General features: G+C 41.9%; 1 protein-coding gene across 7 annotated transcripts in view; it reads right to left on the minus strand.

Moving 5' to 3' along the window:
- Nucleotides 1-12123, minus strand: part of MAPK8IP3 (mitogen-activated protein kinase 8 interacting protein 3) — a 75229-nt gene extending 63106 nt beyond the window's left edge. For 2 of the 7 annotated variants that reach the window (XM_025204045.1, XM_025204038.1), the window contains exons 1-4: nucleotides 12007-12123; nucleotides 9351-9454; nucleotides 8811-8902; nucleotides 3529-3552 (exon numbers count right to left, since the gene is read on the minus strand). In XM_025204045.1, coding sequence (XP_025059830.1) covers nucleotides 3529-3552; nucleotides 8811-8902; nucleotides 9351-9446 — 212 coding nt within the window. In that variant the 5' untranslated portion in view covers nucleotides 9447-9454; nucleotides 12007-12123. Of the gene's footprint in view, nucleotides 1-3528; nucleotides 3553-7626; nucleotides 7799-8810; nucleotides 8903-9350; nucleotides 9455-12006 lie in introns of those variants that run through there. The other 5 variants (XM_025204063.1, XM_025204053.1, XM_025204076.1 and 2 more) reach the window with 3 other exon arrangements.
- Between the last annotated feature and the right edge of the window lie 296 nt (nucleotides 12124-12419).

Raw genomic sequence — 12419 nt, forward strand, 5'->3', positions numbered from 1 at the left:
AAGTGAGAACATGCTGCACTGGCCTGTCAGTTCATCTCACAGCCACAGCAACTTCCAATAAGGCAAGGAAACTATACTGGCAGGGAACTACTGCTCACTGTGTCCCATCTGGGATCAGCAGAAGGGACAAGAGGGAGTTTCCGAAGTAGCTCAGCAAGGAAATTTGGGATGCATTTTTTCAATAATGTGCATTATAATCTTGTCCTGTAGTTCCTATTATACACCAATGGAAGTTTCACAACAGAAAGAAGAATCCTCTAATACAGGCAGACAGAACTGTGAGCTTTCATAGAGCAGAGATCTTTATATAAACCTACTGAACTCTGGTTTGTCTTGTGAAGGGCTGTAATCATCCTTGGATGCATACAAAACTAGATTAATGAATCATGGACGTGATATCCATTTGCTTTAGGAATGTTACCCAAGAAGAGTCATTCAAAACATTTCTACTTTCTAATGTTAGAAAACATTAGTATTGGAGACAATTCTCCAAAACTGTTGATTTAAAGGTGGAGTTGCTATCTATCTCTGTCCTGCTTTTCTATAAGAACCACGTGAACAATGGAAGTAGCTACATGATACATGTAGATGATCACACAAATCTCAGGGCCTCACTGGCATGCTGCCCATTAATCCATCTCCCAAGTTAGCACTTCCAACATCCCAAACCTCCAAGCAATTTCAAGCAGTTGACTTTTTGTTTCTAAAGTGAACCTGCCTGGGAAACAATTTTTCTCCCTAATGTGGAATTCCATCCCCTCCCCCAATATTATACCAGACCAAAGCACATAATTTAGTCCTGGGACAGTTATGTGGGCTAGAGTTCATAAGATGTTCTAGGACTAGAAATGAGAATTTTAAATGGCTGAAGAGAATCCCAGTTTTGTACTTGTATATATGGTACATTCTTTGCCCCTGGAAGGTCACAAGGTATCATACTTTTAAAGAACCACACATTTTTAGATACAGAAAAGCTATTTTAAGTCACTGTAGGGCTGTTTCAAAAATGTGTTTACTATTTGTTCCACTTCTTCGGGATGGAATTATGGTCTGAAGAGAGCCTCATTTTATAGGTGCAAAATGTGAAAAACACGTCCAATTATTCTTTAAAATCTTTCTATATTTTTCCCCCCTTTGCAAAATGCATGGTGCAATTAGACTACCTGACCATGCAGTTTAGGTTTTATTGGTATTCCCCTGAGTTGTCTGCATAACTCATTGGCAGCTTTGCCACTTGTGAGTAATACAACCATCCCAAATGCATACTGATAAAGCCACTACATCACATTTCCTTATTATGCAGTCTCTATAGATTTGTATCTGGAAGCCACAACTTATTATAGAGAGAACACAATAAGTGCACACAGCCTTACAATAGGCTGTGCTAAACTATGATCAGAGGCACAAAATCTCAGCCACACCAAGTGAGTAGAAGGAGGAAAAATGAAAAGGAACCAACTGCAGCTCTGCAGTCCTAAGTCTGATTTTCTACCAGCTGGCTCCCCAGTGAAGTTTCTTGTAGCCTGAGGACCGCTCCTTTGGAGCCACTGAAACAGCTGTGGGTTGCTGGAGCACACTGGAGTGCTGGTCAAACCCTAACATACTTTCTACATACATGAAGAAAAGCAAGACTTCATGCACCATGGAGACAGGTATCCCAGTTACAGTTCATCTGGCTTCTTCTTTGTGCCAGGGGCATCCTCAGTTGGGCACATTTGCTGGCACAAAGAGACTAAGTGTGGGAGAGAATTTGGCCCAGGATCCCTTTGGAAACAAAGGGCAGATGACATAAAGGCCACCAACAATGGTGTGTAACCACTGTAATTGCAATCCCTTGCAGAACAAAGAGATTCTCTTACAATCGGTTAATTTCCCATGTGTTCCATGGTAAATATAAATTTGCTTATAAGGATGTACACTGGTTAGACTTCATAGATTTCATAGACATTAGGGATGGAAAGGACCTCATAAGATCATTGGGTCCAGCCCCCTGCCCAAGGGACAGGAAGTCAGCTAGGAGCAAAGGATCCCAGCAAGATAAACATCCAAATGTTTCTTGAAAGTGTCCAGAGTAGCTGCTTGTACCACCTCTGGGGGGAGTTTGTTCCAGGCCTTGGGGGCTCAGAAGGTAAAGAAGTTTTTCCTTATGTCCAGTCTAGAATGGTCTTGCAGGAGTTTGTGACTGTTGGACCTTGTCATCTCCTGCGGTGCTCTGGTGAACAGTTGTTCCCCCAGATCCTGATGCCACACCCGTTATGTACTTATAGGCTGCCACCAAATCACTCCCGAGCCTGCGCTTCTCTAGGCTGAAGAGTCCCATAACTTGCAGCCTCTCTTCATAAGGTCTGTTCTCTTGCCTTCTGATCTCTTTCATAGGTCTCTTCTCTTGCCTCTAGTCTCTTTCATACTTCTCCACATCCTTCCTAAACTGTGAAGCCCAGAATGGGATGCAGTACTCAGCTGTGGCCTCACCAAGGCTGAGTACAGCGGGAGGATGACATTCTGGGTCTTGCTCAAGATGCATTGGTAGATGCAAGCCAGAGTTTTGTTTGCTGGAAAATCAGGAAGCACTTTCAATAACATTTTGCAGTTTATAAAGAATAATGAAACTGTTGTTTGTTTGCAATCATTAAAGGAGAGAAATTACTCCCAATATGAATCCAGGTCATAGAATTCCAGAGCTTAGGTGATGTTCAGAGGTAGTGACACATATAGCCATGTCTATCCTGCTTCTCTGCCAAGCCCAGAAATGACACCAAGAAATAAGCCCCACTTATTCCAGATCTACATAATCCCTAGCCTTGCAGAGTAGATGGTTTAGAGAGGTCCTGAGCACATATGCATCACACCAACTCTCTTGGTTTTCCTTAGACATATGCTTTTACCCTTGGCAAATCTCAGAATGTACCTCAGATCACTACCTCTGAACGTAAAGGAGGGCCCTGGAGTCTGGTGGTCTGAATGTATAAAGATAATTACTTTTATTCTTTAAAACACTGCCAGAGACAGAGAGCGTAAGTGGCAATGGATCTCATACTCTGAACCTCTCTAGGTCATCTACTCGGCCTAACTGTTAAACTTGAGTACACATGGAGCTCTAGTTAATGGGTGAGACTTGTTTCTTGAAGCTAGTCCAGGGTTCAGAAGCAAAATGGTATAGGCCTGGCATATCTCCTCCACTTAGAACATGAGTGTCACATGGGGAGAACTCTGAGAAAATGCAAAAGCCCTTTAAAAAGGCCTAGGAGGTTTAACAGGCACTCTGATCATCTCATCACACCAGATGGACTCGGTCGGTTTTGGATTTGTACTTCTGGACCTTCTACTCTACAAAACACAAGTCTCCCTCTAACATCTTAAGGCAGCAGTTTTACTGGCTCCCTTGTATGGGTAAAAACTGCCGCACACATGAACCAATCTAACACAGGAAGGAATGATAGCACAACCCCGGCCAGTTACACAGTAATTACTTGGTCCAAACTCCAAAACTACAATTTACAAAAATAAAGATGCTGTAATAGGATTTACCTTTTCCTCCATGACTGGCGATGACTGCAGTGACAAACAAAACAGCCAAAACAGAGTGGCAACCGCACAAGAAGCAAGACAGAAAAACAACCATTAGAGAGCAAAGGTCATGCAAGCACATGTATGTGTATGTGCTCTTACAAATACACACCTGAGCTGTGAAAGAGATACTTGCACCCTGCTTCACAAACATGCAGCTGGCTCTTCAGCAGAGCCACTGTATGCATGCACTCACCGCTGCAACATGTGGAAGCACACACCCCACTCTCTTGTATACATACACACAAATGCCTTTGTGCTTACACAAACAGCTATCACAGTGACAAGCAAACACACCAAAGGTACCTATAGGTTCACAGAACTATGCATCTATGTAATGTACTAACAGACCCAAGCACACTGAAGTAGGGAAGCACATACATATACTCACAATATGCATGTGAGTATGCATGCAATGAAAGATGTATAAACCTTGTCCCACAAATGTACACTAGTGCAGCAAAGCACACAAAATGTATGTGTTCATTCATACACACTTGTGTAGTGACACAAAAACACAAACCCAGCATATGCTTATACAAATGTGGAGCTGTGAAGCTACATCCACAGGTGTACAATCAAAGCTTGAAATGAAGGAAAAAGCCCCTGATTCAGTTAGCTGTTCTTACAGATTCAAAGATGAGACAAGGGCTTTGACACAGACTAGTAGTATATGGGTCTCTCTTTTTTTCCCTCCCAAGAAGCTAGCAGTACAGTTGTGCTCTGAGGCACAGATGGAGGACTGCCACTTTTGCACTGCAAAGTGAGCAACTCATGTTGACAGGTTTGATCCTCACCTTACCAACTGGTCACCTTGTCATGATAATGACTTCCATCATGCATCCCTTTCCCTCATGAGAGCAGAGAGCCACAATTAACTAATGTTTGTTGAAAATTTGGGAAGGGGAGATCTGAGTTATGTCAATTCAGCCTGCATCATGCAAGTATACTTGCATCACCCTCTACTTGCATCACCCTCTATTCAATTGTGGCAGATTATAATAGCAAAACCCATGGTTCAGAACACAGAGGGCCTGATTCTGCTTTTACATCAATGGCTCTACATTTTTCAATTCATGGAGTTACTTCTGTTTACACTAGCATACATGAGAAGAGTATCAAGCCTAAAGGTGTTTAAGCTCTAATAGTGACATAGATCTGACTGGGTTATAAAAGTAAAACACAAGCTTCCTGTTTTCCATGATGCAGGAAAAAGAGAGGAAAAACAGCCCAATATAAAAGGGGAGGAGAACTATTTGCTGTTTTAACTCTTCATTGATCTGGTCCTGTTCCAAAATCCACTGAATTCAATAAAAATCACTCCATTAATTTCAATGGACTTTGGACTGAACCATAGTAAAAATATATTCTTGCAGGTTTTCAGTAGGCATGGGCATTATAAAACTTGAAGTGGGCATTATAAAACTTGAGGTGGTGGCAAAGAGCCCCTCTCTCCTTTGCTCTACAACATAAAATCTATCAAGGGTTGCTATAAGAACCTCCTTCAAGAGGAAAGGAGTATTGTGTTTGTAATTTTATATAAATATATTTTATCTTGCATTTTAAACCCATCCTATCTGTCTTATCTGCACATTTTCTTATGCTGCCGTAGCTCCAGGATTTCCAAACAGATTCTGATTAATATTTGAGATTATTCATTTCATACTGCATTTTGACTACTGAAAGTCCCAGGAAATAGCCAGAAGGATAACCAGATAATATAACAAAGCATTCTGGGATCCTTCCTATTCTACTAAAGCAGAGGCTGCCACAGGAGTATTTTAAAGTTTTACAGCAAATAGAATCCAGAGGTAATCTATTGCACCAGCTAATTCAGGGGTGGCTAAACTGTGGTGAACATGGTACAAGTGGCAGGGGCAGCCTCTGTGTGTGACACACAGCAGATCAGGGAAGGGACAAGCAGCACAGCAGCAGGTAGGTCAAGAAGTAGAAAGTAGAGCTGAGGATTAGGCAGGGAGCCCAGGGCTGGGAACAGAAAGCAGAGAAGCAGACTGGGCAGAAGAGGATTGGAGTTGCACTTGGGAAGAGTACAGGGCTTTTTGTGGCACATCTGCCAAAAAAAGGGTGGCCTTCATAATCCACTTAAAGTGCCTTATGGCTTTTTGAGACTCTCCTATAGCAGAAAGCTTATACTACACATCACATCTCAAGGAGTATTTTATTCTCCAAAGGGTTAATTACCCCATCTGCTTTCAAACAACTTTGGATTCTCTCTTGTTATTTATATTTTGTGGGAGCTGGGGTGGCACCGGCACTAAGGTGCCTAGTTGATAGCCCAGAGGTCACAAGTTTAAGGCCATAGCAGAAGTGCTCATGGTACAGCCTTTCAGATTCCAACAAATCTTGCAAATTAGGCTAAATAAATACCTCGTCACAAGGACATGAAAAAGGAAAGGATTTATATTTTGTAGCAGTCTTACACATTAGGATATAACAATTATATTACATACTCCAGCATGTGGGAAGGGGCTTTCCCTCAGGTATCAATGTCTTCCAGCTGTAACTTATTCCTGTACTCTAATGGTAGCTAAAACAGCAAGAGTGGGAAACTAACACTGGTTTATGATTCAGATACATAATAACTGTCTGATAGTGGAAGGTAAGATCCACATAAAATTAAAAGATCAATTCTGACATCACTAAATCCTTTGAATGTCAGTCCAAAAGCCAAGAGAAGGGCTGGTTCAGAAGCAGTTGAAAATCTACTCAGCCAAATTCCATGCAGTCTGGAAGATCAAGCTTGTACCAGAATTGTAAAGCTGAGTTAAGCACATTGGGAGAGAACATATCCCTACTGCCTCTTCCTAAGTCAGGAAATCACCCTGCTTCCAGAACAAAAAAATTAAGCAGATGGGAAACCTGCTAAACTTGGATCACACGGCTCCTTCAATGCAGTAAAACCCTCTTCTCTATGAAGTGTCCATGTGACTAAACTGTTCTGCATAGGTGCTAAAGAAATGGAAGGAAGGAGTCATGACATACTTCAAACCATGCTGTGGCATGTTTCTGAACAGATTCATAACTCCACCAGTTTAAAATCCAATAAATAGAAACAGCATCAAGCTCTCAATGCAGACCAGCAGCATGGCTACTCTCCTTCGTGAAGCTCATTTCACATCTTCCAGGCAGGAGGGAGATGATAGAATTGAAAGGTTTTGTCCTATCCCCTGTGGAGAGACTCAGAGCTTTGTGTAAAAGCATCTCTGCAGAGGCATGCAGCCCTGGAGCAGTTCCAAATTCTTTTTTTGCAGTTCAGCAAGCCCATTTTATTTCCTCCTTTCCTTCCTGCAGCAGGACTGTGGAAAGTTGGTACAAATGCTGTGGGCAGTACAGCTATCACAAATCCAAGCTCACATAAAAGACTGAATTCATCTATACCCTGTTGGGCCATAGGCGTAGACCCAGGGGCTGGTGGTGGGTATCAAATAGCTATCTCTTTCAGTCTCCAACAGTTCCTTGACTTCTTGTTTGTCAGTTTTGGCAGAAAATCTCACACTGGATAGAGAAGGAATATCAAAGCTGCAGGGGAGCTGGCAAGGGTCCCGCATATTTACAGGAGACACTGACAACAGATGCCCTGAGCTAGTCTCAGACTCTCTCTCCTCCCCAAACCTTTCACTGGGTCTCTCTCTCTCTGTCACTTACTATGTACAGCCAACACTCAGGCAATCAATGTGCAGCCTGTTTCAAATTACCTGAAGTTCAGTAAGATGAAGCCATAGCAGGCAGGGGGTATTTAAATCAGTTGCGAGGGAGCTGGGAGTTGCTTCACAATTAGCACAATGCACAGTACCTTCCCCAGCTAAGCAGAGGATTTATCAATGCTGGGTATTTCTGAGGCACCTACTATCTTGGTATTTAAGTGCCCAACATGGCTATTTTAATCCAGAAAGATATCCTCTCTTCCCCAATCCTTAATTCTAAAATGTTTTTCTCCCTTTTAGTCTGCAAGGTTTTCCCCATTGTTCTCTTCCCATCCTTCATCCCCATGAAATTACATCCATCTCCTTTACAAACCTGCTTCAGTTTCCTACTGACCTATTTCCAGGCCATTTTATGCTCTTTGCTTTTGCTAATGATGCCATGTGTTGCTGACTCCATAGTTTCCTTCTCCTGTTCCTGCCTTCTGTTCTGTCCTCTGTGCACAGTGATCTGCCAGTCCCTTTGTGCTGGACTCAGCCTTTTCCTCAATCAAATTCCTCAGAAAATCCTATTCCATGAAACACTAAACATTAGTCTAGATCAGTCAAATGTCTTCTATGAGAATGGGAAATCTACTCAGCACCTTCCTCTGTGTGTCCCAGTGTACTGTGTATAATCTGTGTCTACTATTCAAAGTCTCACCTCCTTGGGCTAGGAAGCCTTTATATATATCAGCACAATGCTGGCAGTGTAACAATTAATCCAAGTAGTAGTCTGGCATGAGTATGAACTCCCAATGTGGCCATGTTTCTCTTGGCAAAGTCACTGAACAGTTTGTACTCAATATGAGTGGATATAAGTTATGATAATGATCTACTGTTATATGACATAACAGTTCTCTAAATAATATTTTAGAGCTCTATTTTAATTATTTCTCATGCTGTGGAGAGTATTTCTCTTAGTACAGAGAATGCTCTTGATTCTCGTCTCACAGTGGTATAAATCAGAAGTAACCCCATGAAACTTAATGCAGTTATACTTCTTTAACAAGAGACTGCACATTGTGGGCTTATACCCCACTGCTACCAATCTGAAAGCAAAGGTTGCTTCTCACTGTTTTGGATCCAGCAAAATGAAGCAAAGCAACTCACTTCTTTGGGTTCTGCAAAAGCTGGGCAAAAATAAGTCTATGTGGGTTGGTCTGTTTACAGATCTCTTTATTTAAAGAAACAGCAACAAGTATATTTATTTTGTTACTTTTCTGCTGTCCTCCATAATATAATCTCCTTCTCCTGCCCATCCTATGGGCAGATTTTGCCATTCAAATATAAGAAGATATTTTTGGAAGCCCACACAAGAGTAAGATTACAAATCATAGGCTTTGCTATCAGAATAGCACCACATAATTCTCTTGTGTGTGTTCATGAACACTTTCCTATACCAAAATAACATTTTCATGTACAATCCATTTCCACAGATTTATCAAGGGAGGAATCCTGGCTTTAGCTGTTCTCTCACATACACACACAGTTCATAAGCTTATGACTGGAATATGCTACATAGAAAGAATATGGTCCTACCTCCTCCCAGGTAGACCACCCTCAGTTTGATTATTTCCCCCAACCTGCTGCATCTTGGACCGTTCAATGTGTTCCACATAGGTCTGGATCATCTGCAAAGAGGGAAAAACCCATGAGCCAAACAGGATTGAGGATAAGTCATCAATTCCTCTTCAGCCCAATCTTCCCACATCCATTTCTCCCTTTGCATAAATTTGTTACTGCTGTTGATGAAGGCTGATGATACAAGTGAATAGATTAGATTGTAAGTCTGGGTCTACTAGAAAAGCACAAGGAGTCAGAAAGTTACCAAGCCTCAAACCCAAGATGACAACAGATGGTCTATGGCAGAACCAATGAAAAAGTTTCTTAGACACCAGACAGTAGCAGTGGCAGCTGGAAGTCTGGAGAAGTGGGACAGAGCATTTCATCATAAGCTTAGCACCTTCGGTCTCCTCTTGCCTTTTTTATCACCGAGCTGATTTTCTTTAACACAAATTTGCAGACCTATGTGTAGACAGACAATTATATTTACTTAGCTATGATTAGATGATAACATACCTCTGTGTGGCGCTGATGGAGGGCATTGTACTCTTTCTTCATTTCTGATTCACGTTCCTCCAGCCGTGAAACTATAAAAGACAGTATTCCAACCATGAGACAGCCTGTGTGTTAGATTCCAAAAGGAACACTAGGCTATTCTCAATGAAGTATCTTATGCTGCAGAAAAGTTTTGTTTCATTAAAAATGTGGTCATTCCTTCAAAAAAATCAGAATAGTTCATGCTGCAGCAGGTAGTCCTAACTAAATGTTCATCTCATAGATACCCAAGAGCCCTTTTAGGAAGGCTCACAAAGTAATGTAGTATTAACTGTAGAGATGGATCCATTGGGGTGCAGCTCAGTGACTTACCACTAAACAAAAATACCAACTCACAGACAATTAGGTAGGCATTAAACTTGAACCTGACAGACCAATGATTCTCAACTAGGGTACTGTGGCACCCTTGGATTCTATGAGATCCTTTTAAGTGTGCAATGGGATGCTGTGAAATGTTGGCACTGTTAGGTATGCAAACAGCTACACATGATTCACAATAAACCCAGAGATTTCAAATAGGAATCCATAATGTTAAAAAATTCTGAGCTGCTTTAGTCTTTGAGTTCTTTGCAATACAAGAATTGTTCTATTATTTTTCCATAGTCAAAAAAACAAGTGAAAGCTAAGAAGTGGCATTTTCTGAGGGGTGCCTTGAGTCTAAAAAGGTTGAGAACGACTGTTCTAGAAAATGCAAACACTCTTGAAGCTGTGTTCTCAACCCTTGCTGGCTAGGATTATACAACTCTATGATGATTCTTTTGACTGAGGACCTGTCATGTTGGACACTAAAAAACTAAATTCTGAAGGATGCCCTCATCCAGCCCTCTGTAACCATGCACATGTTAGAGAAAGAAGAGTAAAATTAAAATTGAGGTCAGACAGTTGGTGCATCAGAAGTGTCTTAAAGAACCTAGTGTGGGCCAAGACGGAAATAAGTGAGTATGCTCTCTGTTCAACTCCTATATGACAGCATTCCAGGTTATGTTGAACTGATTAGTTAATAACCACATATGTACTTTGGGGCCCACGAAGTGCTGTCACTGGGAAAAAAAACTGTTCTTTTTTTTTTTTTTTTTTTAACTGTTCTTGTCAGAGTTCTTGCCAGAAGGTATTTACAGTGGGAAATGTCTCAAAACCGTGACTCAGAAGTGGTGAACTGTAAGATTGATATTTGTCATTCAAACCTCCTTCCTTCTTTCCGTCAACCTACAGTTACCAAATAGGAGCAGTCACAGTTGAAAAAAAAATGGCCATATCCCTGCCTCCAACACATATTCAATATGCTAATTTCATGGTCCCTTAAACTCAGTTTCCAATGACATCTTCTCAGATCATATCATCAGACGTCCCTTCTACTGTAATCACATTGCAGCAATGAAGGGTTTTAATGGAGGCTGTTCTGTTTATTGAATAAAAGAAATTCACTGAGTATCCATGTCTAGGGCAAGTAATAAAAGTGAGGGTCAGCTTATAGTTCAAATATCCCCCATACAATTCTTTGCATTTTATCAAGGTTTTGCCAGACAGTTTGGTATCATCTGAAGGACATGAGGAACTTGTATAAATTGCACAAGTGGAAGCATGAAATCCCAGGTGTAACTTCAGGGCACAGACAGAAGTGACAGTTTGATGCACAAGTGGGCCCCCGAAGTGCTCTACAGGCCTGCTCTTACAGAAGCATACAGCTGCAGAGTGCTTTAAAAGTGTCTGATTGTATGACAATCAGATCCCTCATTACATGAGGATTCAGATGAAGGCGCTCCAAAGCAAAGCAACTTCATTAACTTGTGTCAGTGCATGCCAGGAGCTGGGCTGGGCTGATATAGCCCAGCGCCACCCCCAGTGTTGTCTTCAGAATGGGAGGGGGCAAAGGGAGGGGAGGGAGTTCCATCTGGGGCTTGCACTGGAGAGTGGGGCAGGTGGATGGAGGGGGTGCTTCAATCCACCTGCCCCACCCTCCAGTGCAGGCTGGGCAAACCCCAAACCAAGCTCCCTCTTCTCCCTTCCCTCCTTCCCATTCTAAAGACAGCACCAGAGCTGTGAGGGGGAGGGAAGGGGGTCAGGGCTAGAGGAGAGCAGCTGCAGACATGCAGCTACTCCAAACTGGAGCTCAATCCTCCAACACCCCAGACCCAACAGCAAACATTGATTAGGCCCAGGGGATCACTGTAACTCATGGCACTTCTGGCAAAGCACCATGAGTTACATTGCGGACCCCACAGCTATCAGTGCCCTCAGTGACTTCAGGTGAATTCTATATAGCAGAATCATTTTGGACCAGAATTTATGCAATTCTAAAGAAATTCAGCAAAATAACACAGGCACCCCCAAATTCCAAATGCACCTCACTGATCTACTAACTTCTCAGCTGATAGCAATGGATTTAGTATCCAGATTTAAAAAAAATATAAAGTGCTTCCTTCAGTACAAAATGATGGCAAGTTCAATGGCTGATGAAGAAAGTGAGATAACAGACACACAAAACAAAACAAAATTTTGAAGATCCATAAAGTCTCAGATACAGCTGTTGGTCATAGATGTTTATCCTGCTAAATCCAGTGGGAACAGTCACTATCAACTTAAAAGTTAGATATGTTCTGTGCACTGTGTTACTTACTCTGGTCTGCATAGTTTTTGGTCTTCAGCTCCAACTGTCGGGTCTGAAACTCAAGGTGTTCAACTTGGATCTGCAGCTCCTTCTTCTCCTGCTCCAGGGCATCTTCAAATTCTATAAATTTCTGCATAGGTGAAAAACCCAGAGAAAGAGACAGGGATGAGGAATGCAGTGCATTGTCCCCATAAGACTTTTTGTCTCCCTTCCCAGGACTTTAAGAAAATAAAAAAACTGAGAGAAAATGTGTGTCACAAGAGCAAGAGACAAGACTTTCAAACCCAGTACTGATGATCAACATGAAAGGTACAACTGAGCATAACAGCCCATCAAACCCTTGGCTAATCCATGCCACTTCCTGTAGCCACCAGCACACAAAGAAGTGACAAGGCTAGCATTATGTCCTCCCACCTCAGATT

The sequence above is a fragment of the Alligator sinensis genome, unplaced genomic scaffold (assembly GCF_000455745.1).
Source record: "Alligator sinensis unplaced genomic scaffold, ASM45574v1 scaffold404_1, whole genome shotgun sequence".
Lineage (NCBI taxonomy): Eukaryota > Metazoa > Chordata > Crocodylia > Alligatoridae > Alligator > Alligator sinensis.